The 26,920-nt window shown below is 44.3% G+C and overlaps 1 protein-coding gene across 1 annotated transcript in view; it reads left to right on the forward strand.

Moving 5' to 3' along the window:
- The window catches only part of LOC126183839 (relaxin receptor 1-like), an 847,723-nt gene that overhangs the window by 377,822 nt on the left and 442,981 nt on the right, over positions 1–26,920 (forward strand). Inside the window, exons 2-3 of the mRNA XM_049926099.1 lie at positions 23,919–24,032; positions 24,101–24,209. Coding sequence (XP_049782056.1) covers positions 23,919–24,032; positions 24,101–24,209 — 223 coding nt within the window. The remainder of the gene's footprint in view (positions 1–23,918; positions 24,033–24,100; positions 24,210–26,920) is intronic.

Below are 26,920 nucleotides of genomic sequence, written 5' to 3' on the forward strand. Positions count from 1 at the left end.
TTTATTTGTAAATTTGACTCGATTTATAAACACTGGCCAGCCTGTGTGGCCGAGCGGTTCTAGGTGCTTCAGTCTGGAACCGCGAGGCCGCAACGGTCGCAGTTTCGAATCCTGCCTAGGGCATGGATGTGTGTGATGTCCTTAGGTTAGTTAGTTTTAAGTAGTTCTAATTTCTAGGGGACTGATGACCTCAGATGTTAAGTTCCATAGTGCTCAGAGCCATTTGAACTAGCCATATAAACACTGCAATAACATCACACACCGTATCTTGCCAAGCTTCATTTCACTTCCTCCTCCCTTTTTGGGTGGTTCACTTTTTTTGTCAGGCAGAGTATTCGTGTGACAGGACTAACTCTATATATGGCTTATTAAACCTGTATTCAAGGGATATCACACTTTACAGTTTCGTGAAGAGTAAAACTTTGTATTCTCTACATTGACTATTTGCCTGTCTTGGCACAAGGCTGATACTTCAGTGATATTTAACTAGATGTTATGTACTTTTTACCAGACAGAATTTACTCACAGGTAACTGCATCACCTGCGAATAGTCAGGGAATGAGTCATCCATGAATAATATGAACGCAACGGTCCTATTACGTTAGGATGGCTCCAGGCATTACATCAGTGTCTATAGATAACTGACTTTCCAACGATATGTCCCACGCGCTAGGAAATTTTTACTCAGTCGAAAACCTCGTTACACATTACTTTGCTCTAAAGACCTCTAAGTGGTCCTGAATCTTTTTGCAGCAGTGGAAACACCAGACCTACCTGGGTTCGTCCATCGGTGTCACTGATGAAATCATGCACGAAGAGCACGAAATGAGTTTCACGTGAACAATGTTTTCGCAGCCCATGATGATTTCAATAGAGAACGTTATTTCTGTGTGTCATAACGTTTGAACTCATAATTACTTTTAGAAGCCTGTTAAAAATAAATGTTGGTAATACAGGGGGCTACTTGTGTAAATCAGTTCCACTCTTGTCCAATCGAAGCGAACGTATCTCTGCTCAAGACATCTATAGTAAACTACGATCGCGAAAGAACATAATCCACGTACACATTTTGTGTAGACTTACATCGAGGGCAGGGTCATTGTGAAGGGGATTTTTCGTTGTCTGTAACGAAGTGTCAAGGCCGTATATGTACCGTTTAAATTAAAATGATGAGTGATTCTGCTAATTGGAGTAGCGTTATGCTGTGTCGGCGTTGTTGTGGATGAACGTGCAATGAAAAGAGAGAATGGGAGCGAAATCCAGTTCCAGCACATCACCCACATTTCTCTGATACCATCAAAGAGAAATCCGATGGACGGATCATCATCAAAAGTGTCAAATGCCTTTTCTGTACGAGACACTGTGGAGAGTTTGGAATTTAACCCAGAAATTTGGTGCGCAGAATAGTGGTTATCATCCTCCTCCTCTTTGCAGATGAATATGGGATAGTTGGAGGTGGCGCATTAGCTAAGACAGTGGGCTTCCATTTTGGAGGACAGTCCTTGAAATCCTTATCTAGCTATCCATATTTAAGCTCTCTGTTGTTTCCCTAACCAAACTTCTGGAATGATTGCCTGGAAGTGTATAAAGCCGATTTCCTTTCACACTCTTACCCCAACAGAGCTTGTGCTCTGTCTCCAATGACCTTCTCATTGACGAGACGTCATGTCCGAAACTTCCTCCCTTTTCAAATATCAGAGACAAACACTTCCCACCATCATTTGGACTGGTTACCGTTGTTAATGAAGTGGAACAACACTCATTAACTGATGTTCCCAGCAGCCTACTACAAGCTCTTTTATTTAAGTCACTGAGCATACAGTTAATCACAGTACAACAGTTAGCTCAGAAGCAATTCCACGCAACTAAAAATGGTTCACTTAAGGCATTAATCTTCTCAATCAGAGTTCAAAAGAAGAACAAAAGCTAAGTTGACCAGTATAGCCTGAATGAATAGTTAATTAATCACTGATAGTTTGAGAGATAAACTTTCTAGTTAACTTAGTCTAAATCCAACTAAGAAGTATGTCCACTGGAAAGTTTACTGACCATTAGTGACAGAATCCAGCGAGGCAGTGGTCAGCGGTGACTGCTATCAGTGTGTCTTCGTCTACTACCACAGGTCCCATGCAAGTGTATGAGAGTGTTTCCCATAGCATAATACTGCTCCCACCAGCCTACGTCCATTGCGCCTGCACGTTTCCAGCCGTCGTTCACCTCGATGATGGCGTTTGTAAAGACGACGATGGACCTAGCGTAGCAAAAATGTGCTTCACCCGAAGAGATGACGCGTTTCCAATGATCAACGATCTAAGTTTTTAGCAAACAGAACACAGCATGTTGTTATCAACGGAGAGACGTCTACAGACGTTAAAGTAACCTCTGGTGTGCCACAGGGGAGTGTTATGGGACCATTGCTTTTCACAATATATATAAATGACCTAGTAGATAGTGTCGGAAGTTCCATGCGGCTTTTCGCGGATGATGCTGTAGTATACAGAGAAGTTGCAGCATTAGAAAATTGTAGCGAAATGCAGGAAGATCTGCAGCGGATAGGCACTTGGTGCAGGTAGTGGCAACTGACCCTTAACATAGACAAATGTAATGTATTGCGAATACATAGAAAGAAGGATCCTTTATTGTATGATTATATGATAGCGGAACAAACACTGGTAGCAGTTACTTCTGTAAAATATCTGGGAGTATGCGTGCGGAACGATTTGAAGTGGAATGATCATATAAAATTAATTGTTGGTAAGGCGGGTACCAGGTTGAGATTCATTGGGAGAGTCCTTAGAAAATGTAGTCCATCAACAAAGGAGGTGGCTTACAAAACACTCGTTCGACCTAAACTTGAGTATTGCTCATCAGTGTGGGATCCGTACCAGATCGGGTTGACGGAGGAGATAGAGAAGATTCAAAGAAGAGCGGCGCGTTTCGTCACAGGGTTACTTGGTAACCGTGATAGCGTTACGGAGATGTTTAGCAAACTCAAGTAGCAGACTCTGCAAGAGAGGCGCTCAGCATCGCGGTGTAGCTTGCTCGCCAGGTTTCGAGAGGGTGCGTTTCTGGATGAGGTATCGAATATATTGCTTCCCCCTACTTATACCTCCCGAGGAGATCACGAATGTAAAATTAGAGAGAATCGAACGCGCACGGAGGCTTTCAGACAGTCGTTCTTCCCGCGAACCATACGCGACTGGAACAGGAAAGGGAGGTAATGACAGTGGCACGTAAAGTTCCCTCCGCCACACACCGTTGGGTGGCTTGCGGAGTATAAATGTAGATGTAGATGTAGATGTAGATGTAATCCCGATGGTCCCGTGCCCACTGCAATCGTAACTGACGATGTCGTTGGGTCAACATGTGAACACATAGGGGTGGTATGCTGAGGAGCTTCATGTCCAACAATGTACGATGAACGATGTGGTCTGAAGCACTTGTGCGCGAGTATTGTACTCCTTCGGCTGAGCTGCCACCTACCCTACTTCACAGAGCAGTCAAGTCTCCAAACCCCACGTTCTGTGGAGAGTCGTGGACGTCCAACCATTTAGCGCCTAGTGGTAGTTTCACTGTCTTATCTCCTTCTGTAGGTACTCACGAAAGTAGCACGTGAACATTCGACCAGCTTCACCGTTTTCGAGATACTGGTTCACAGGTTCTGCGTAATGACAATCTTCCCTTTGTGAAAGTCGCTTATCTCAATGAATTTTCCCCATTTGCAGCCCGCAGCCCATAGTTTCCCTCGTCCTTGTCTGCTCCACTTAATACTTTTCTCACCGCGTTCCGCCACCAGGGGGCATCCAGCGTCGCGGTGGACAGCGGTCATAATGTTCTGGCTGATCACTGTAGTTGCCCTGCAACTTTTCTAGTTAAAAGTACGACAAATTTTGCAAGTGCTTATGCAGTAGAAATAATCCCGACTTAGGCAAGTTTGAAAATGTAAATAATAATTTTATAAATGTATTCGCAAATTAAATTACATATTTATTTTCTATAAATAGGAGACGAGTGTTACACCTTGTCAGTGGCAACTGGTTTGAAATCCGACTGGAGTTGCTGCTGTCAGTGATTGTAGATCCATGTCAATGTGTTTTAAATGAACATTGCGAAGGAAACTGCGTGAAGTTTGTAGTCGGGGACCAAACAAAATATCATTGTTCATAGCGGAAAGTAAGTCTCGACAGCTTCAAAATGAGCCAAGAAGCACAGAAAGTGCATAGTAGCTGACCGGAGACGTTTAGTGTGGTTCGATGATTTGCTGTTTTACCTCTTTTCAAATGATGGAAGGTGTCGAATGCGCCAGTGGCCCATTGAGGCCGTACCCGCAGAGTGTGGAGACTGTAGTTCGAACCGGAGATGGTTTGATAATGTTTAGGGGACATTTTCTGTATCATGACTTGGGCTGCTGATTCTTTTTACCGTGAACATGAGCCAGGATGGTTATTTCAACAGTCGGTTTCTTCTCCAGCTTCATGATGAATCTGCTGTGGACACTCCCACCTTCCAAGGCAACAACAGCTACGTTCACAGGACTGCACACATACGTTCCTCGTTGAGTGATCACTCAGGCACCCTATCACATCTCGACTGGTTCGCTAAATCATACGCTTTTTATCCCATAGAAAATGTCTGGGATCATTAGAAACTGCGGATAAAACACAACAGTCAATATCCTCACAAGCTGCTATCTCTACGAGATCTAATCGTCAATGAGTGGCTTCTGGTAGATATGGTGTATCTTGTTGTGGATTGGCAAGAGAGCCAACCCACTATGAGAGGAAGCCGAAAGGCACGCGTTTTAGCTCACACAGGCTGGCGTGAGGTCTGGAACAGGTCAAGGAAATGAGACTAGCAAAAAAAAAAAAAAAGGACGTAGCTGAGGAATACTTAACTTTAATCCATAAATGGTGAACGGTACATGTTTTACAGCATCAATAGTAACTGATAATGGCGCCTTGCTAGGTCGTAGCAAATGACGTAGCTGAAGGCTACGCAAACTATCGTCTCGGCAAATGAGAGCGTATTTTGTCAGTGAACCATCGCTAGCAAAGTCGGCTGTACAACTGGGGCAAGTGCTAGGAAGACTCTCTAGACCTGCCGTGTGGCGGCGCTCGGTCTGCAATCACTGCTAGTGGCGACACGCGGGTCCGACGTATACTAACGGACCGCGGCCGATTTAAAGGCTACCACCTAGCAAGTGTGGTGTCTGGCGGTGACACCACATATCTGAAGGAATTTGAGTTCTCTCTGCCTCGCCAAATTGAAGCCATTATCCAGGTTAGAGGCGGTGTTACCTGGTATTAGTGTGATACCTTCTGCGGATGACTAATGTTTTAGCCGGTGCACTTCTTAGTTGAGATTGCACTTTTGTAATCTAAACACCAAATATAGCAATATATATTACAGATTTCAGACGTCATGATTCTTCTCTATTCGGTAATAATAGTTCGCCGCCATAAAATGGGATGTGGTCGATTTGTTTGCGTGTAATACCTCTAATACATGTCACGACATTCCATATACAGGGTGTACCGGTTATAAGTGCGGATATTTTTGTATGTGCTATCTTAGTATATTCGCACATCAGTGTGTTGTTTGCTTTTTCTCTGCGTCGAACAGTCTTCCCACAAACACTTCTTATATTTGCTACCTGATATTTTCTGCACAGTCGTAGCTACACCACGATGTGGACTATGCCTCTCACTGTAGGCTAACCGTTCTGTGTCCTTGTGTCCACTCTTCAAAACCTGACCTTCTGCCCAGTGAAAAATAAGTGTTAATGGCTTGCTCGAACCACGAGTATTTAGACGTACTAACCAAACATACTACCCCTAATAGCTATAATTGTTAGTCTGCAAATGATTAAATACTGATTTAATGTTGTGCAGTACATTGTTCTCAGTTATGAATAAAAATATCTGCAGTTATACTTTTTAGAACCTGTATATGTTTGAAAATGAAAAGTCATAAAAACTCGAATCACAACAAGTAAAGATACTGGCAGCGTGAAGGTAGTGCATAAGTAATGTGGCAGTGTACAATCTAGTGATTTCTGATAGACATATTTTTGTGTTCAGCATGGAGTACAAAGGCTGTAGATGTTTTTCTAATGTTTATTAATGTTAAGACGCGAGCATTGAATAGGAAGATGTGAGGGTATAGGCTGTAGGAGAAAGCTCCAAAAATGTAGCACATCATTGTAGATGGAACACAGTTTTGTAATACGAAATAGTAATTGATTTCATGTTATTATTATATCCTTATAACAGAGTTATAGGAGCTCAAATTACATTTAATTAGGGTTGTAACATACTAGATCTGTATTCCTTAGGGCTCAAGACCTTGTCACGACACAAAAAGAAATTTTCTGCCTTAAATCTCAGAGGATTATGCTGGCCGGTTTCGCAAAGAAAGCCAAGTCCAAGACCTTCTGCATACTTCTTGAATTACTTTAGTTTTTTCCTTACTTTCCTGATTTCCACGAGATGTTAAATACATTTCTTTTGTTTAGACAAACCTTATATCCAATCTTTTTAAGTTCTTCAACTCGTGCAAAAGTTACACCTGGAACACACTTAATCATGAAGGGAGATGAAGTTTTTTATAATTAGAGAGATCTGCAGAGCAGAATTCGCCATGAGGAGAAAATGTGGCCGCTTTAATAGCCTCTCTCAAACGTTATTACTTCTGCAGTTATAAACATGGTCATGATAGAGCGACAACCTGCAATGAATGTGAAGAAATCGAAAACGAAATGATAGTCGGACGGACGCACTCAGCATATAGAAAAGTCAAAACAACCTTCTGTGATATTAAAAGCAAGAGTGGTAACATTAAGAGTGCAACGGGAATTCCGCTGTTAAATTCAGAGGAGAGAGCGGATAGGTGGAAAGAATACATTGAAGGCCTTGATGAGGGGGAAGATTTATCTCACGTGATAGAAAAAAAAAAAACAGGAGTCGATTTAGAGGAGATAGTGGATCCAGTATTAGAATCAAAATTTAAGAGAGCTTTGGAGGATTTAAGAGCAAATAAATCAGAAGGGATAAATAACATTCCATCAGAATTTCTAAAATCGTTGCTGGAAGTGGCAACAAAACGACTATTCAGGTTGGTGTGTAGAATGTATGAGGCTGGTGACATACCATCTGACTTTCGGAAAAATGTCGTCCACACAATTCCGAAGACTGCAAGAGCTGAAAAGTGGGAGAATCATCGCACAATCAGCTTAACAGCTCATGCATCAAAGTTGCTGACAAAAATAAAATACAGAAGAATGGAAAAGGAAATTGAGGACATGTTAGATCAGTTTGGCTTTAGGAAATGTAATGGCACAAGAAAGGCAATTCTGACGATGCGGCTGATGATGGGAGCAAGGCTAAAGAAAAATCAAGACATATTCATGGGATTTATCCACCTGCAAAAAGCGTTCGACAATGTAAAATGGTGCAAGGTGTTCTAAATTCTGAGAAAGATAGGGTAAGCTATAGGTAGAGACGGGTAATACACAACATGTAGAAGGGCTAAGAGGGAGAAGTGCTCGGATTAAACAGGGTGTAAGACAGGGATGTAGTCTTTCACCCCTATTGTTCAATCTGTACATCGAAGAAGCAATGATGGAAATAAAAAAAAGGTTCAAGAGTGGAATTAAAATTCAAGGTGAAAGGATATCAGTGATACGATTCGCTGATGACATGCTGTCCTGAGTGAAAGTGAAGAAGAATTGCATGATCTGCTGAATGGAATGAACAGTCTAAAGGATGCAGAATATGGATTGAGAATAACGCGAAGAAGGACGAAAGTAATAAGAAGCAGCAGAAATGAGAAAAGCGAGAAACTTAACATCAGCATTGATGGTTAAGAAATAGAAGAAGTTAGGCAATACTGCTACCTAGGCAGCAAAATAACCAATGACGTACGGAGCAAGGAGGACGTCAAATGCAGACTGGCACTGGGAGAAAGGGCATTCCTAACCAATAGAAGTCTATTAGTATCAAATATGAAGAAAAAATTTCTGAGAACGTACGTTTGGAGAACAGCATAATCTGATAGTGAAACACGGACTGTGGGAGATGATGTTCTACAGACGAATGTTGAAAATTAAGTGGACTGATAACGTAAGGAATGAGGAGATTCTGCGCAGAATCGGAGAGGAAAGGAATATGTTGAAGGCATGGATGCGTGTGATGCCCTTAGGTTAGTTAGGTTTAAGTAGTTCTAAGTCTAGGGGACTGATGACCTCAGATGTTAAGTACCATAGTGCTTAGAGCCATTTGAACAATTTTTGAGCATGTGGAAAACACTGACAAGGAGAAGAAACAGGATGAGAACACATTTGTTAAGACATCAGGGAATAACTTCCATAGTACTAGAAGGAGCTGTAGAGGGCAGAAACTGTAGAGGAAGACAGAGATCGAAAAACATCCAGGATTACAAGTACTACTCTGAGATGAAGAGCTTGTCACAGGAGAGGAAATCGTGGCGGTCAGCATCAAGCCAATCACAAGACTGTTGACTAAAAAACAAAAACAAAAATAAAATAAAATGTAGCGAAACAGCTTCAATCACGTAGTAAAAGCACAGCCTCCGGTCCCAGTTGTATACAAGTTAGTTTCCTTTCAGAGTATATTGATGCAATAGCTCCATTGTATTGTACCGTATTGTATGTTTACCGGGGCCTAGAAACGATGGAGAGGCTCCGTCCCCGCCGCAGCCGCAGTGGTCCACAACCCCACGACGAATACCGCAGTCCACTTCACCCCTCCGCCGTCCCACACCGAACCACTCTTTCGGGGTTATTGTGCGGTTTGGCCCCCAGGAAACGTCTCACACCAGACGAGTGTAGCCCCTATGATTGCTTTGTGGGGTAATGGTTGTGTACGGCTACGTGGAGAACTTGTTTGCTCAGCAATCGCCGACATAGTGTAACTGAGGCGGAATAAGGGGAACCAGCCCGCATTCGCCGAGGCAGATGGAAAACCGCCTAAAAACCACCCACAGACTGGCCGGCTCACCGGACCTCGACACAAGTCCGCCGGGCGGATTCGTGTCGGGGACCAGGCGCTCCTTCCCAATCCGAAAAGCCTTGCGTTAGATCGCACGGCTAAGCCTGTGGGCTGCAATAGCTCCATACTTTGCAGTCATATACAACTGCTCGCTCGACGAAAGATTCATACCCAAGGACTGAAAAGTTGTGCAGGTCACATACATACCCAACAAAGGAAACAAGAGTAATATACTGAACTACAAACCCGTATCATTGACGTCGATTTGCAGTAGGATTTTTGAACTTATACTGTGTTCGGAAATTATGAATTACCTCGAAGAAAACGATTTATTGACAAATAACCAACACGCATTAAGAAAATATCGTTCTTGTGAAACGCAGCTAGTTCTTAATTCACACGAAGTAATGAGAGATAATGATAGGGGACATCAAATTGGTTGCATAGTTTTAGATTTTCACAAGGCCTCTGAAACCGTTCCCCACAAGCGACTTCTAATCACACTGCACGCCTACGAACTATCACCTCAGTTGTGCAACTGGATTTTTGATTTCCTCTTATGACGGTCACATTTTACAGAAATTGACGGAATGTCATCGAATAAAACTGATGTGATATCTGGCGTTCCCCAAGGAAGTATTAGGACCCTTTTCTGTACCTGATCTACCGGGTGATCAAAAAGTCAGTATAAATTTGAAAACTTAATAAACCACGGAATAATGTAGATAGAGAGGTAAAAATTGACACACATGCTTGGAATGACATGGGGTTTTATTAGAACAAAAAAAAAACAAAGTTCACAAAATGTCCGACAGATTGCGCTGGTCAGCAAAACGTCAGTGACTGCGCATGACAATCGTGTATAAAAGGAGCTGTAATGAGAGAGAGAATCAGATGCGCCAGCAGTCGCAGCATGTTGACGTTACCTGAAAAGGCGCTTTTAGTGAAGCTGTATTATCAGAATGGGGAATGTGCTAGTTCAGCGTTACGATCCTATCGCCATAGGAAGGGGTTTCGAACGGGTAAAGGTCCGTTGACAAATGGAGCTGTGGCGAGAATGATTTCTAAGTTCGAAGCCACGGATTGTTTAGACGATAGACCCCGTAGTGGCCAACCGAGCACAAAGCGTAATGCTGCTGAGACAGTTCAGGAACAAATGGGACTGTAGCGGGTTCGTCTATGCACGGGGAAGTCAGCGCTCGTGCAGTCGAACGTCGCACCGGCCTTCCATACACTACTGTTTGGTTGGCACTTAGGCGTACCCTCCGATGCTATCCGTTCAACATCCATCGGCATCATGAACTGTTACCTGGCGATTTAGTTAAGCGGAGGGCATTTGCTGCGTGGGCGTTTCAAAAGATGGCGGAAGATGACGATTGGTTGAGTAACGTGTTGTGGACCGACGAAGCTCATTTCACGTTCCGAGTGTCTGTCAACGCCCACTACTGCAGAATTTGGGCTACCTAAAATCCTAGAACTGTCGTGGAAACTCCATTGCACGACGAGAAAGTCACGGTATGGGTTGGATTTACCACATCTACCGTTATCGGGCCATTTTTCTTCGAGGAAACGCGAGATTCTGGTTTTGTAACTGCTACCGTGACGGGTGAGAGGCACGCCGATATGTTACAGAATCGCATCATCCCCAGCCTGGCTGATAAGCACCTACTGGAACGTACGATGTTTATGCAGGATGGCGCTCCACCCCATATTGCTAGACGCGTGAAAGATCTCTTGCGCGCTTCGTTTGGTGATGATCGTGTGCTCAGCCGCCACTTTCGTCATGCTTGGTCTCCCAGGTTCCCAGACCTCAGTCCGTGCGATTATTGTCTTTGGGGTTACCTGAAGTCGCAAGTATATCGTGATCGACCGACATCTCTAGGGATGCTGAAAGACAACATCCGACGCTAATGCCTCACCATAACTCCGGACATGCTTTACGGTGCTGTTCACAACATTATTCCTCGACTACAGCTATTGTTGAGGAATGATAGTGGATATATTGAGTATTTCCTGTAAAGAACATCATCTTTGCTTTGTCTTACTTTGTTATGCTAATTATTGCTATTCTGATCAGATGAAGCGTCATCAGTCGGACATTTTTTGAACTTTTGTATTTTTTTGGTTCTAATAAAACCCCATGTCATTCCACGCATGTGTGTCAATTTGTACCTCTCTATCTACATTATTCCGTGATTTATTCAGTTTTCAAATTTATACTGACTTTTTCATCATCCGGTATATAAACGATTTAGGAGACATTCTGAGTAGTCATCTTGGATTTTTGTAGATGATGCTGTAATTTATCGTCTAGTAGAATCAGATGATGAAAACAAATTGCAAAATGATTTAAGTAAGATATCTGTATGGTGCGAAAAGTGCCAATTGACTCTAAATAATGAAAAATGCGAAGTTACCACGTCATTAATAAAAAGAATTCGTTAAATTTCGGTAACAGGATAAATCACAAACATCTAAAGTCTATGAATTCAATTAAACACTTAGAGATTACAGTTTCGAATAACTTAAATTGAAAAGAATAGCCGGCCAGTGTGGCCGAGAGGTTCTAGGCGATTCAGTATGGAACCGCGCGACGGCTACGGTCGCAGGTTCGAATCGTACCTCGGGCGTGGATGTGTGTGATGTCCTTAGGTTAGTTAGGTTTAAGTAGTTCGAAGTTCTAGGGGACTGATGACCTCAGATGTTAAGTCCCATTGTGCTCAGAGCCATTTGAACCAATGTGAAAAGAATACATAGATAATATTGTAGGGAGATCGAACCAACGACTGTGATTTATTGGCAGGACACTTGATGCGTCAGGTCCACTAAAGAGACTGCCTACGCTACGCTGTCCCATCTCTGCAAGAGTGTAGCTGCGCGGTATTGGAGCCTCAATACATGTGACTGAAAGTTCCAAGAAGTGTGACTCGTTTTGTATTGTCGCAAAATGGGGGAGAGAGTGCCTCGGGTATGATATGCGAATAATAAAAGCAATGCCTTTCTTTGTTGAGGCAGGATCTTCTCATGAAATTTCAGTCACCAACTTTCTCCTTCGAACGCAAAAATGTTTTGTTGAGGCTCACGTACATACGGAGAAATTATCATCATAAGAAAAATAAAAGAAATCAGAGCTTACTCGGAAAGATTTAAGTGTTCGTTGTTGCCCCGCACTGTTCAAGAATGGAACGCTAAAGAAATAGCTTGGAGGTGGTTCGATGACCCGACTGCCAGGCACTTAATTGTGAACTGCAGAGCAGTCGTGTAGATGTAGTGAGTTTGAGAGTATCAAAATATGTAGTTTAAATGGTCATTTCTGTTGATTACATTTTGTTAGAAACTTAAAGTTATTACATCGTCAACGCACTGTAGACCTTAGTACTTGACATCAATATCAACTTGATAACTCAACCCGTTCCTGAGTAACAGGGTCTTAATAGATGGAGAGTCAGACAGATAACAAAGTGAACCTATAAGGGTTCCGTTTTTAGCGACAGAGATACGAACGTTAAGAAAGTACAGAATGGTAAAGAGATTGTTTATGATGCGCTGTTCAGTAGTCCAACTGCACTAGCCGCAAACTGCACAGGTTGCATAGAGAACTAAAAAGTACGCAGTGTGTGATAGTCTCTGTTAGCAAACAGGTTTTCGTCGCGTGTGTGTCTCTGTTTACGAGAGCATTACCGGGCGGTCACCCCACGGGCCGTAATACGCGCCGCCCCAACATGGGCACGCCTCATGTACAACAAGGCTCACGGTTTTCCGGCACGCCACGTACCCACAAAAATCAACAGTCCCGTCGCTCGGTAGACGTATACAGCTGCTGGTTCAAAACCCAGAGCTGCGAAAATTTGACATGCTGTGCTGGAGGACGTGAATTGACTTCCTACTAGAAGCTCATCATAGGCAAGGAAGCCGCGTCTCGACTGGACGTCTAAACCTTTAACGAAGTAAAGAGGAAAGATGATGGTACGTCTGCAGATGGTGCAGTCAGAGAGGAGGGGGGGGGGGGGGAGGTTAGTGTTTAACGTCCCGCCGACAACGAGGTCATTAGAGACGGAGCGCAAGCTCGGGTGAGGGAAGGATGGGGAAGGAAATCGGCCGTGCCCTTTCAAAGGAACCATCCCGGCATTTGCCTGAAGCAATTTAGGGAAATCACGACAAAACCTAAATCAGGATGGCCGGAGACGGGATTGAACCGTCGTCCTCCCGAATGCGAGTCCAGTGTGCTAACCACTGGCGCAGTCAGGTCGTCAGTTTAGCATTCCTCATTCACATATGGTTCTTGTAATAACATTTCATTTACGTTGTTGTATGATATTTAGTTGATAAAGTTTTACAGAAACAGTCAATTTTGTCAACATAAATAAAACGAAATACACTCCTGGAAATGGAAAAAAGAACACATTGACACCGGTGTGTCAGACCCACCATACTTGCTCCGGACACTGCGAGAGGGCTGTACAAGCAGTGATCACACGCACGGCACAGCGGACACACCAGGAACCGCGGTGTTGGCCGTCGAATGGAGCTAACTGCGCAGCATTTGTGCACCGCCGCCGTCAGTGTCAGCCAGTTTACCGTGGCATACGGAGCTCCATCGCAGTCTTTAACACTGGTAGCATGTCGCGACAGCGTGGACGTGAACCGTATGTGCAGTTGACGGACTTTGAGCGAGGGCGTATAGTGGGCATGCGGGAGGCCGGGTGGACGTACCGCCGAATTGCTCAACACGTGGGGCGTGAGGTCTCCACAGTACATCGATGTTGTCGCCAGTGGTCGGCGGAAGGTGCACGTGGCCGTCGACCTGGGACCGGACCGCAGCGACGCACGGATGCACACCAAGACCGTAGGATCCTACGCAGTGCCGTAGGGGACCGCACCGCCACTTCCCAGCAAATTAGGGACACTGTTGCTCCTGGGGTATCGGCGAGGACCATTCGCAACCGTCTCCATGAAGCTGGGCTACGGTCCCGCACACCGTTAGGCCGTCTTCCGCTCACGCCCCAACATTGTGCAGCCCGCCTCCAGTGGTGTCACGACAGGCGTGAATGGAGGGACGAATGGAGACGTGTCGTCTTCAGCGATGAGAGTCGCTTCTGCCTTGGTGCCAATGATGGTCGTATGCGTGTTTGGCGCCGTGCAGGTGAGCGCCACAATCAGGACTGCATACGACCGAGGCACACAGGGCCAACACCCGGCATCATGGTGTGGGGAGCGATCTCCTACACTGGCCGTACACCACTGGTGATCGTCGAGGGGACACTGAATAGTGCACGGTACATCCAAACCGTCATCGAACCCATCGTTCTACCATTCCTAGACCGGCAAGGGAACTTGCTGTTCCAACAGGACAATGCACGTCCGCATGTACCCCGTGCCACCCAACGTGCTCTAGAAGATGTAAGTCAACTACCCTGGCCAGCAAGATCTCCGGATCTGTCCCCCATTGAGCATGTTTGGGACTGGATGAAGCGTCGTCTCACGCGGTCTGCACGTCCAGCACGAACGCTGGTCCAACTGAGGCGCCAGGTGGAAATGGCATGGCAAGCCGTTCCACAGGACTACATCCAGCATCTCTACGATCGTCTCCATGGGAGAATAGCAGCCTGCATTGCTGCGATAGGTGGATATACACTGTACTAGTGCCGACATTGTGCATGCTCTGTTGCCTGTGTCTATGTGCCTGTGGTTCTGTCAGTGTGATCATGTGATGTATCTGACGCCAGGAATGTGTCAATAAAGTTTCCCCTTCCTGGGACAATGAATTCACGGTGTTCTTATTTCAATTTCCAGGAGTGTAGAATTTCGCTTCTAACTCTGGCGTGAATTTTGCTATTTCTTACGTAAATTAATAGAAAGACTATTTGAAAAATGGAGACCATCTTCGTTACACAACTTTTACTCGTGCAATAAGTTCGCATGCACTACACCAAAAATACTTGGTCTACAATGAATAACTTCCTCTGCGCCCACAATCTGTTTAACATGGTCTTCTTTTGACAGTACAGCGGTTTCGTAAGCAAAACTCACCATTCTGCCCTACAAAAAAGTCTAAAGGGGTCAATTCCGGAGGTCCACGAAACGTGCCATAGCAATGCCTCTGCGACGTGGTTACCGTCGTCGCTGGCGGCGCAGTGTACCTGTGTATCGCAGTTTGAAGGCGATTGATATTGAATTGGCTGGGCAGTTTCATAAACAGCAATTGATTGGAGGTCCAAATGTTTTTCGTGGACTCCATCTGAACTTTACCTGTGATGTACAAGCAGTGTTTGGAGGTAGTACCTGGTTGTCACTTGCTGTTGTATGGGTCAATCATGCAGACTATGGTAGCCTTGAAGCATTTCCAGATGCTAACATTTTGGCTTGGAAGACATGGAGTATAGCTGAGACTACAGGACTCTTGGCCAAACAGCCTTATGGTACTCTTGTTCCAAGCATGCCATTTGTTTTGACCACGAGAAGGAAGAAGAAGTTAAATGCTGATGAGTACCTCTTTATATGGGCGAAAGTCGGCAATGGCAATTGTAAAATAATTGCCACAGCAATGCCTCTGCGATGTGGTTACCGTCGTCGCTGGCAGCGCAGCGTACCTGTGTATCGCAGTTTGAAGGCGATTGATATTGACTTGGCTGGGCAGTTTAATAAACAGCAATTGATTGGAGTTCCAAATGTTTTTCGTAGACTCCATCTGAACTTTACCTGTGATGTACAAGCAGTGTTTGGAGTTAGTACCTGGTTGACACTTGCTGTTGTATGGGGCAATCACGCAGATTATGGTGGCCTTGAAGCATGTCCAAGGGGAAAGTCTGAGATTATAATACGGGTTAATGGAAGAATCTACAGTGCGTAAAATTGTTCTTTTACGTTAGAGGGACCTTCCCCCTCCCACCGGCCCCCGCGATCCCACCCTTCTGGTTAGTGATGAATAGCCTGCCGAAATAGAAGATACATCATCCACACTATTCTCAGAAAATGCTCCTCCCCGTGGAAAAAGGTTAATACGATACCAGTAAACTGTAAGAGCAACCATGGTTAAGGCCCCAGAAGTAGTATCGTTTGTTGAAGGTTATAAAGACGAGATGGTATTAAGAACACAAAGAGGGTTGAAACCGGAAGTGAATAGCAACGAAATCCCAAATTCAGATTGGAATATGTATCGTACGGATAGATTAATCGCTAATGGTTGCTACGTATTTATTGCCGTGAAGACTTCGATACTATCTAGCGAGGTCATCAAGGATTCGGAATTGAGTTAATCTGGGTGAAGTTAAGTTTCAATGGTGGGACAAAAATGGGAATAGGGCGTTGATATAGACCACTTGCGTCAGTGGCTGTAGTGCTTCAGAGAGAATTTGCAGAATTTCATGAATAGGCTTCCTGATCATGCTGTGCAATAGGTGGTGATTTTAACTTGCCAAATAGAGATTTTGGAGTCATACTATCAAAACGGGTGCCAGAGATGTGGATTGCTCTAACATTATTCTGAATGTCTTGTCCGAAAATTACTTCACGCACATAGTTAAAGAACCTACTCGGGCAGGTAACTGCTTAGACCTCCTAGTAACAAATAGACCTCAACTTCACGAATTAGTTAATGTAGAGGAGTGTATCAGCGGCCATAAGGCTGTGATAACATATATGACTACGGCTATTACAGAGGATGTTAAGAAAGGTAGGAAAATATCATTGCTTAGCAAGAGTAGTAGGATACAAATTGCAGATTAACTAAGTGTTCAACATCAAATATTTGGGCTGAGGATTAAGATTTGCAGCACAAATGGAAAAAAATCAATAGCATCATTCAATATGTGTCAAACAAATATGTTCCAAGCTATGTCTTGGGAGATGGGAAAGACACAGCGTGGTTTAATAATTGTGTTAGAAAATTGCTATATCACAGACTCAATCACAAGTCAAAACCTAACTGACAAACAAAGGCTGCATGAAGTGAAAATTAGTGTAAAGAGAGCAATGAGAGGAGCGTTCAATGACTTCAAAAGTAAAATTTTATCAACTGATATGAGTAAAGGCTTTGGTCTTGCTTAAAATCCGTAAGCGGTTCGATATCATCTATTCAGTCACTAAGTGACCACAATGGCACCTAAAAAGAAAATGACAGAGAGGATGCCGAAATTTTCAATTCGGTCTTCTGAAACTGTTCCACCACAAAAGATCGTAATACTGTCCCTCCTCTGAGTCATCGTAAGCACTTCGAAATTGCAGATATTGAGATAACTGATCGCGGGATAGAAAAACAACGGCATTCGCTTTGTAGTGGAAAGGCACAAGGACCAGACGAAATACATACAGGATTCTACAAAAATTATGTGAAATAAATTGTTCCTCTTCTAACAGCAGTTTGTCGTAGGTCGTTGGAGCAACGGAAGGGTACGTAGCAACTGGAAAGAAACGCAGGTCATTCCTGTTTTCAAGAAGGGTCGAAGGACGCACGCATATAATTATAGGCCTATATCTTTGACTACAATCTTTGTAGAGTTATGGAACATATTTTATGCTCACGTATTGTAACTTTTTTGCAGAACAAAAATCTGCTCCTTAAAAATCAACACGGATTCCGCAAACAGCGATTCTGCGAAACTCAGCTCGCTCTGTTCTTCCATGAGATCCACAGCACTGAAGACGTTGGCGATCAGATTGATGCCATGGCGTTTGACACGTCCCGAAATGCCATTTAGAGAAAAAATTCGCACTTACCGAGTATCGGACCATATTTACGACTGGATTAAAGACTTCCTTGCAACTAGAACTCAATATCTCTCTTTTAACAGAACAAAACCGACAGATTTAAAGAAAATTTCGGGAGTACCCCAAGGAAACGTGACAGGACCGTTAATGTTTTCAATGGTCATATAATGTCTAGTAGAATCTGTCGGAAACTGTTTAAAGTTGTTCATAAATGATGCTGTTGTTTATCAGAAGGTAGCAACGCCAGAAGACAGTAACAGTATGCAGAAGGACCTACGGAAAGTTGTGAAATGTTGCAGGGACTATCATTTGGGCCTGAAGGCAAATAAATATAACATATTGCCAATGCATAAGAAGAGAAATCTCGTACTGTATAACTAAGCTAATGATAACAAGTTGCTGGAAACAATAACTATCGTAAAACATCTAGGAGTATATATTCGGAGCGATCTTAAGTAGAATGACTACATAAAACAAGTAGTAGGTAAAAAAGATGCCAGACAGAGTCATGACAAGAATCGTAAGGTAATAAACTCATCCACGAGGGAAGTGGCTCGCAAGGTACTTGTTCGTTCGGTTCTTGAGTATTGTTCATCAGTCTGGACGGATGAGTAGGAGAAAATTCAACGAAGTGTGTTGCATTTCCTTCCAGAATTATTTAATCGGTGCGTGGGCGGTACAGAGATGCGCAACAAACTCTAGACGCTATAAGAGAGCCGTTGTACATTACGGAGAGGTTTACTGTTGAAATTTCGAGAAAGTACTTTCCGGAACGAGTCGGACAACATATTGCTTTCTACTACATATGTATCGCGAAATGACCACAGTGAGAAAATTCGAGAAATTGGAGATAACACAGACGTATACCGACAATCATTCTTTCCACACACCATTCGCGGGTGGAACAGGGAAGGAAGGATCAGTTAGTGGTACAAGAAATGTCCTCCGCCACACACCGTCAGATAGCTTGCGGAATGTTGATGAAGATGCAGTTGTAGACTAAAACTGACAGTTTTCACGGATATCCATCGTAATTACTATAACAATTTTCTGTATATAACTGCCTAACAAAGAAACTGTTTTATTATTATTTCCAGTTTATGTTATATAGGTGTCAGAAATTTAAGACCTGTGATTATTTTTATCGTAGCGTTATGATTTAAAGGCAGATAGTTATCGCAGATTTTCATTACTATCATTACCTACAGACTGACACTAATTCGTTACAGCATGTTCTTCTTAGAACCCATTTAAAGGTAAAAAATATGTTAGGAAAATTTAGCGTCAAATTATTATCTAAGGAAATATGTTGAAAGAAAAATTTTTGGAGTCATAATTCTTCTGGCTGGTCTGCTGCAGTCCGACACGAATTCCACTCTTGTGCTAACCTCCTCATCTCAGAGTAGCATGTGCATCCTGCATCCTCAATTATGAAAAATGGAAATGAAGTCCCATGCTTCTTTTATAGAGCGTAGGGGAACGATGCGGGAGACCCGCACCGCCTTACTAGGCAAGGTCCTAATGGAGGTGGTTTGCCGTTGCCTTCCTCCGACCGTAATGGGGATGAATGATGATGATGAAGACGACACAACAACACCCAATCATCTCGAGGCAGGAAAAATCCCTGACCCGCCGGGAATCGAACCCGGGACCCCGTGCTCGGGAAGCGAGAACGCTACCGCGAGACCACGTACAACACTCCTCAATTATATATATTCAAATTTATATCTTCCTCTACAGTTTCCTCTAGTACCATGGGAGCTATCTCTTGATGTCTTCACACATGTGCTATCAACCTTCCCCTCCTTCTTGCCAGTGTTTTCCAGATGTTTCGCTCCTTGCCTGTTCTGCAGATAATCTCTCCGTTCTTTATCTTGTCAGTCCACCTAATATCCAACTTTCTTCCATAGCACCACATCCCAAACGCTTCGATTCTCTTCTTTTACGGTTCGCCCCCATTCCATGTTTCACTATTCTTCTTATTTATTACACAAGGCATTAAACATCTAACGTATCATTGAGCACCTAGTTGTGCACATTTTTGAACTTTATACGACTTATGCTGGAGTCGGTTCAAATCCACCACAAGTAGCCAATGCTAAGTAAGCAAAGTTTTTCTGCTTGACAGATTGTCGAACATATCATCGATCGTCATGATTAAATAGGCATAAAGAGATAGGAAGTATCTTACTTTTGGCCGGTATGAGTTAGAAAGTCTCTATTTGAAATTACGTAACGAAAATTTTAGGATTGGACTGAGACTTCTACCATCAACCACTGACGTGCTATGTAACCACGAGAGATTTTAAATATGGTTCCATTCACCAGTAGCAAAGTGCGTTACATTTAAGCTTGAAATGACATGAAGTTAAGTACCGTGTTGGACAGGGATTTGAATCCAACAACTAAGTGCATTTTTAACGAAGCACTATCCAGCGTTAGGTACCAACTTTGTTTCACCAATAAGGAGATGTTTGAAACTGAAATGACGCGATAAAAAATTTTCCCTTACTGGGATTTGAACCTGTCACCTATCCCTGTTGTTTTCTAGCCTCGAAATTCAAATACAATAAGACGTAAACGTCCTTTCACCTTTCATTACAGTTGTCTTATTAAATAAAATAAAATTTCTAATGCAGGCGTGGTAACTGGTGACATAGTTTCTACACGCCACAACATCTGCAGCTGGTATGGCGCAACCTAAATCGACTCTCCTCCAATCGACAGCGTAAGGGTATTCTATTTAACGTGGATTTGGAGACACGGTGAAAACCTACGTTTTTCACGTTGGTTACAACAGGTGAAGAGAGTCTGTTCGTGGTTGTTAAAAATGGTTGCCCGAAGTGCGAATCAAAACTAGTCGTTATGCTTAGTAAGGTAGAATCAATCCAACAGAGACACTGAACTACAACTGTGGCTGCCTCATGATTTTGCCGTAAAGGAGAATGTGTCATAACAGATGAGAATTCTGACCCCGTGGAGATGCACTAGACTCTTCAGTACATTCTCTTTCTTGTTCTACAGTATCGCCATTCACCAGCTACCTCGGTTACCCAGTGCGTATCGTCAACTGCATTTGATAATCACTGAAATAAAAATAACATAATGGCCTTCTGCACGAACTGGCAACAGCCTAAGAAGCGAAAGTTGCTACAGAAAGTGTTTCTTTCCACTTGAACTGTTCGTGTACTCTATGTGTTCGTGGTATAATGGGAAACGCCGCGCAATGTAATCGAAAAGCTGAGATGTAGAGTGTACTCATCCTTTTTCTTTTTTCCGCATTTTGTCTGGTATAATTGTGTAGGCAGCAGGATTACGACCATTGCTCAGGCAGCATATGATATGAAGAATAATGAACTGCACTACGGAACAGAAGCAAAGGGATATTTTTCGAACCACGGTAATTGTCTTCCATTGCGACTTAGAAATTTGAAATTTGGCTCAAAGGTGACTACAATCTTCCTCTGTAACGGTGCCAAAGCGTGGCGCCCGGCAACGGTGCTCTCCGGCTTGACGAAACTTCAAACAGCACGTTGTCGCACATGCGAAATAAAGGCCAGAGGTCACAAGATAGTGTGAGGCTTAAGGTGGGCTTAATGAAATCACGTTGGCACCAAATTTCACCACAATGCTGTCCAATCCATCGTGAACGTGTCACACAATGCGACCCCCCCCCCCCCGCCCTGTTACCCACATTTCATCCCTTCTTTTGACGCCTCTGCAATGGAAGTCACAACAGCAAAGTCTAGCGTTGAAATAATGCCGTTAACTTATTGGGGGCCGAAGAAAATATTTCAGACACACCACAGCTCAGAATCGACACGGAAAGGCCTCAGGGTGTGCCATAAAGGACGTCAATGTGGCCACCCCTCCACCACTACATAGGGGTTGGTTCCCACACATTTCACTGTTGAAAACGACAGTTTGCAATGCGGAGAGCAAGGGACGACATTCTTGACAAAGTTTGACACTGCTGACACCCCGGACGATTCTCCCCTTCTATAAGGACATGGTAAGTCAGCAACCCCACTGAACGTGATCACAGCCGTTTAGAGAGCAGTGCAACCACAACTTTTGCTCTGGTGTGGCGTGGTGGAGGGAGGAGTGGGGGTGGGAGGGGGTCGACATTGACTCATGTCTGTACATGAAATCGATATGCTTCAGGGCTAGCGGCCTCCAACCATTACTTCGGATAGTTTATAGATTCCACCATGATGTGGCCTACCCACGGCTCACTAACAACACGGCACAAAAAATTAGTTAGACTATGCTTTAAATGATGTAAGCATTATTGAAGCTTTAGTTTATTGTAACCCGTATTACACAAATACACTCCTGTTGATTTCACTCGATTTTGTACAATCACCACCTGCAGTGCTCGACGGTCCCTCTCCATCTACTCTTGGTTTAGCTATCGTTGTTCCTTCACATTTACACTTGCGGTCGCATCAACAACAATTGACTTGAGTAGCTGTAGAAGCGATGCACTGTCCTTGATTGGTCTGTTACTGAAGAGATGCCTAATGACTAGTCGACGTTCGAAGTCACTCAGCTAACTCGACCGATTCATTCCGCTGTTACTGTTCCTCTACTGATAACACAATAGTAAACGCCTCCTTTTATACTGAGAGGTCCGCCTCTAGTGACATCTAGTGGTGAAACCAGCATTACATGCGGGTTTTGGGATATTATGCTCAGATTTTGTATATTTATTTTCACTTGGTCCTCGTCTGACAAATACACTCCTGGAAATTGAAATAAGAACACCGTGAATTCATTGCCCCGGAAGGGGAAACTTTATTGACACATTCCTGGGGTCAGATACATCACATGATCACACTGACAGAACCACAGGCACATAGACACAGGCAACAGAGCATGCACAATGTCGGCACTAGTACAGTGTATATCCACCTTTCGCAGCAATGCAGGCTGCTATTCTCCCATGGAGACGATCGTAGATATGCTGGATGTAGTCCTGTGGAACGGCTTGCCATGCCATTTCCACCTGGCGCCTCAGTTGGACCAGCGTTCGTGCTGGACGTGCAGACCGCGTGAGACGACGCTTCATCCAGTCCCAAACATGCTCAATGGGGGACAGATCCGGAGATCTTGCTGGCCAGGGTAGTTGACTTACACCTTCTAGAGCACGTTGGGTGGCACGGGATACATGCGGACGTGCATTGTCCTGTTGGAACAGCAAGTTCCCTTGCCGGTCTAGGAATGGTAGAACGGTGGGTTCGATGACGGTTTGGATGTACCGTGCACTATTCAGTGTCCCCTCGACGATCACCAGTGGTGTACGGCCAGTGTAGGAGATCGCTCCCCACACCATGATGCCGGGTGTTGGCCCTGTGTGCCTCGGTCGTATGCAGTCCTGATTGTGGCGCTCACCTGCACGGCGCCAAACACGCATACGACCATCATTGGCACCAAGGCAGAAGCGACTCTCATCGCTGAAGACACGTCTCCATTCGTCCCTCCATTCACGCCTGTCGCGACACCACTGGAGGCGGGCTGCACGATGTTGGGGCGTGAGCGAAAGACGGCCTAACGGTGTGCGGGACCGTAGCCCAGCTTCATGGAGACGGTTGCGAATGGTCCTCGCCGATACCCCAGGAGCAACAGTGTCCCTAATTTGCTGGGAAGTGGCGGTGCGGTCCCCTACGCACTGCGTAGGATCCTACGGTCTTGGCGTGCATCCGTGCGTCGCTGCGGTCCGGTCCCAGGTCGACGGGCACGTGCACCTTCCGCCGACCACTGGCGACAACATCGATGTACTGTGGAGACCTCACGCCCCACGTGTTGAGCAATTCGGCGGTACGTCCACCCGGCCTCCCGTATGCCCACTATACGCCCTCGCTCAAAGTACATACGGTTCACGTCCACGCTGTCGCGGCATGCTACCAGTGTTAAAGACTGCGATGGAGCTCCGTATGCCACGGCAAACTGGCTGACACTGACGGCGGCGGTGCACAAATGCTGCGCAGCTAGCGCCATTCGACGGCCAACACCACGGTTCCTGGTGTGTCCGCTGTGCCGTGCGTGTGATCATTGCTTGTACAGCCCTCTCGCAGTGTCCGGAGCAAGTATGGTGGGTCTGACACACCGGTGTCAATGTGTTCTTTTTTCCATTTCCAGGAGTGTATTTTGTGTGCGAAACGATACGAAAATTAATGCTAATGGTAACGTTGTGTTTCGTAGCTGACTTAAACGGCTACTCGTTCGTGAACGAGATGGTGGGCAACGCGAGTGGTGCAGCGGTTGTCCTGGCGGCGGAAGGCGAGGACGAGGAAGAGGAAAAGGAGGAATCTTGCGGTAAGCATATGCAGAGCGCGCGCCTGCGGCGTATGCTGAGCGAGAGCTGGATGTGTGGTGTGTTGCAGAGGTGACAGGCGCACGAGCCGCCTGCTGGTGCCTCGGGTCCGCGCTGCGCTGCGCTGGCGTCGGGCTGTCCGCCGTGCCCACCGGCTTGTCACCAGACCTCACACACATGTGAGTACCCTCTTCTACCTAGTCCATGTAATTTTATTACACACAGTTGACAGTTCTTCATGCCACAGTTTACAGTTCTTCATGCTTTTCTGTGATAATGAAAGTAAATACCAGTATACACACACACACACACACACACACACACACACACACACACACACACACAGAGAGAGAGAGAGAGAGAGAGAGAGAGAGAGAGAGAGAGAGAGAGAGAGAGAGAGAGAGATGTTTCTATACGAGGGCTATTCGGACAGTACGGAACGATAGGTCGCGAAATGGAAACAACATTGAAAATCAAAACTGTTTTATTTGCAACAGTTAGCTACAACTTCCAGCTACTTATCTCCATAGTCGCCTATCCGACTTAGACTTTTGTCCTAGCGTTTTACCAACTTTCCAATAACCTTGTTATAGAACGCAGCCGCCAGTGCTTTCCGCCAATTCTCTACGCTGGCCTACAGCTATTTGTCTGTGCCAAAATGTTGTCTTCATAGCGGTTCATGTGAGCAGAGATGAAACACAGATGGAGACAATTACGTGCTGTATTGTGGGTAATCAAACATTTCCAAATGAAAATGATGCAGGAGCATCTTCATTACCCCTGCAGAATGCAGCTGAGAAGTGTCTCGAAGAAGAAAACGCACGACAGTAATGTAATAGCTTCATGCGAAATTCCTCACCAGGCCTTCGTACTTGGCGGGAGACACTATTGTTCTAGGTATCTTTATGTGCTCCCTGTGTGCTCAGAACTAAAAATAGCGACGTAACGCGGTCGACTGGCATACTAGAGACACTGCCCAACACACATGTGCAAAACTTCATCGGATTTTCATTGTGGTTTCCATATCGCGACCGATCGTCCTTACTTTCCGAATAACCCTCGTATATCCTCATATTACCATTAGCACTGGTACTTAAGAAATTGAGGGAAACAAGACAACCTTAGGGGTGCAAACTGATATAAACGCACTTATGAATTATTGTCAGAATAACCAAACGTATACAGTAAAAAGATCGCAACTGTGACCTAATAGCCGGCCAGAGTGGCCGAGTGTTTCTAGGCGCTACAGTCCGGAACCGCGCGACCGCTACGGTCGCAGGTTCGAATCCTGCCTTGGGCATGGGTGTGTGTGATGTCCTTAGGTTAGTTAGGTTTAGGTACTTCTAAGTTCTAGGGGACTGGTGACCTCAGAAGTTAAGTCCCATAGTGCTCAGAGCCATTTAGTGACCTAATATTTAGTCGAACCTCCATTGATCATAATAATAGCGAAAATCCTCTTAAGCACTGATTGTATAAGGGCGGTGATTTCTTCTTCCGAGAGTGAGATCCAGTTCGGCCACAGCCACAGCCATTGTGATAAACACGTTGTGCTAGGATGCCCCATAAATTCTCCAATGGATTTAAATCCAGACCTCTCGAAGGCCATCTCATAAGTGGAATTCCTTTATCTCGAAACCACGACCTTTTCTTGGAAGACTTGTGAATCCCAGAGTTATTGTGTTGGAATAGTAAATTATCATTGTGAAATTCCTCATATATGCAGTACGAACCAATTCAATTTCCAGCATTCCTGCGTAATGATAGGACTTCATTTTAAGGTGCAAAACCGTGTTATGTTAGACGTGCGTTTAGGACAAAATGCTGCCCAGATCATAATCCTGCCACCACCAAAGTTTCTACTCATCGGAACGTGTTCTTCTGTATGCAGATCATGCCAGGAATACTGAAAACCATCTGACCCATCTAAATTAAATTTCTTCTCATCACTGAAAATTACTTTTTTCTAGTTCACAGTCCACGAGATATGTTCTTCCGCAAACTTCAGTCGAGCCTTCTTATGCCCATTATTTAAAGGTGGCTTATGGAACCGTTTCTTCACTGCCAGATCAGTGTCTTGAGCCAGGATTTGTCTAACGCCTCTGGAACTGACGTACCTGTAAATCAGCAACGATTTGAGAGGAACATAAGAGGTTGACTTTTGCTTTACACGGAATCAAAAGAGTATGAGATGCTGACAGTTCTCATGCTCTAATGTATTTGCCGTTTTTGCCATACTGTGCACGCATTCTGATACAATTGTCAACAACACAAGTGGAATGCTTTAATTTCTTAGCAATCTGGCGATTAGACAGGCCCATTTCCTTGTACGCCTTAATACCTGTTTGCTCTTCATCCGATAGAGGCTTTTCGCGTGGGATTATCACAATAACTGCCGTACGACATTATCAGACACACCTCCAAAGTGTAACTATAGGGAACTGTTGACATTCACCACTGTGCGCGTTATGTAATTCCGCCCCTTCTTACAGGAAAGCTGCCTATTTTCAGTTTTCAAGTACACGGCCTAATTCTAATATTGAAGTGAGAGTATATTCTTTCTTTTTTTTCTTTTGTTAACTGTACAGGAAACATGCGTGCAACATGAAATACGTAAATAAACATGGTTTTTCCACAAATAACCACGTACATTTATACAATTTCCATTGCTGTCAATACAAGGTGTATCGGGTATAAGTTTAGGTATTTTTATAAGTAATACTTTAATACGAACACACGTCAGTGTGTTGGTTGTTTTTGTCTTCTTCAAACATACTTCTCTCAAAAACGATACAAACTTTACTGCCTGATGTTTTCTGCGTGGTCGTAACTGCACCGCTAACAAGTAAACCTACACAAGGAGTACAATTCGATTTTGGTCGGCGTTGAATAT

Source organism: Schistocerca cancellata, chromosome 4, assembly GCF_023864275.1.
Source record: "Schistocerca cancellata isolate TAMUIC-IGC-003103 chromosome 4, iqSchCanc2.1, whole genome shotgun sequence".
NCBI lineage: Eukaryota > Metazoa > Arthropoda > Insecta > Orthoptera > Acrididae > Schistocerca > Schistocerca cancellata.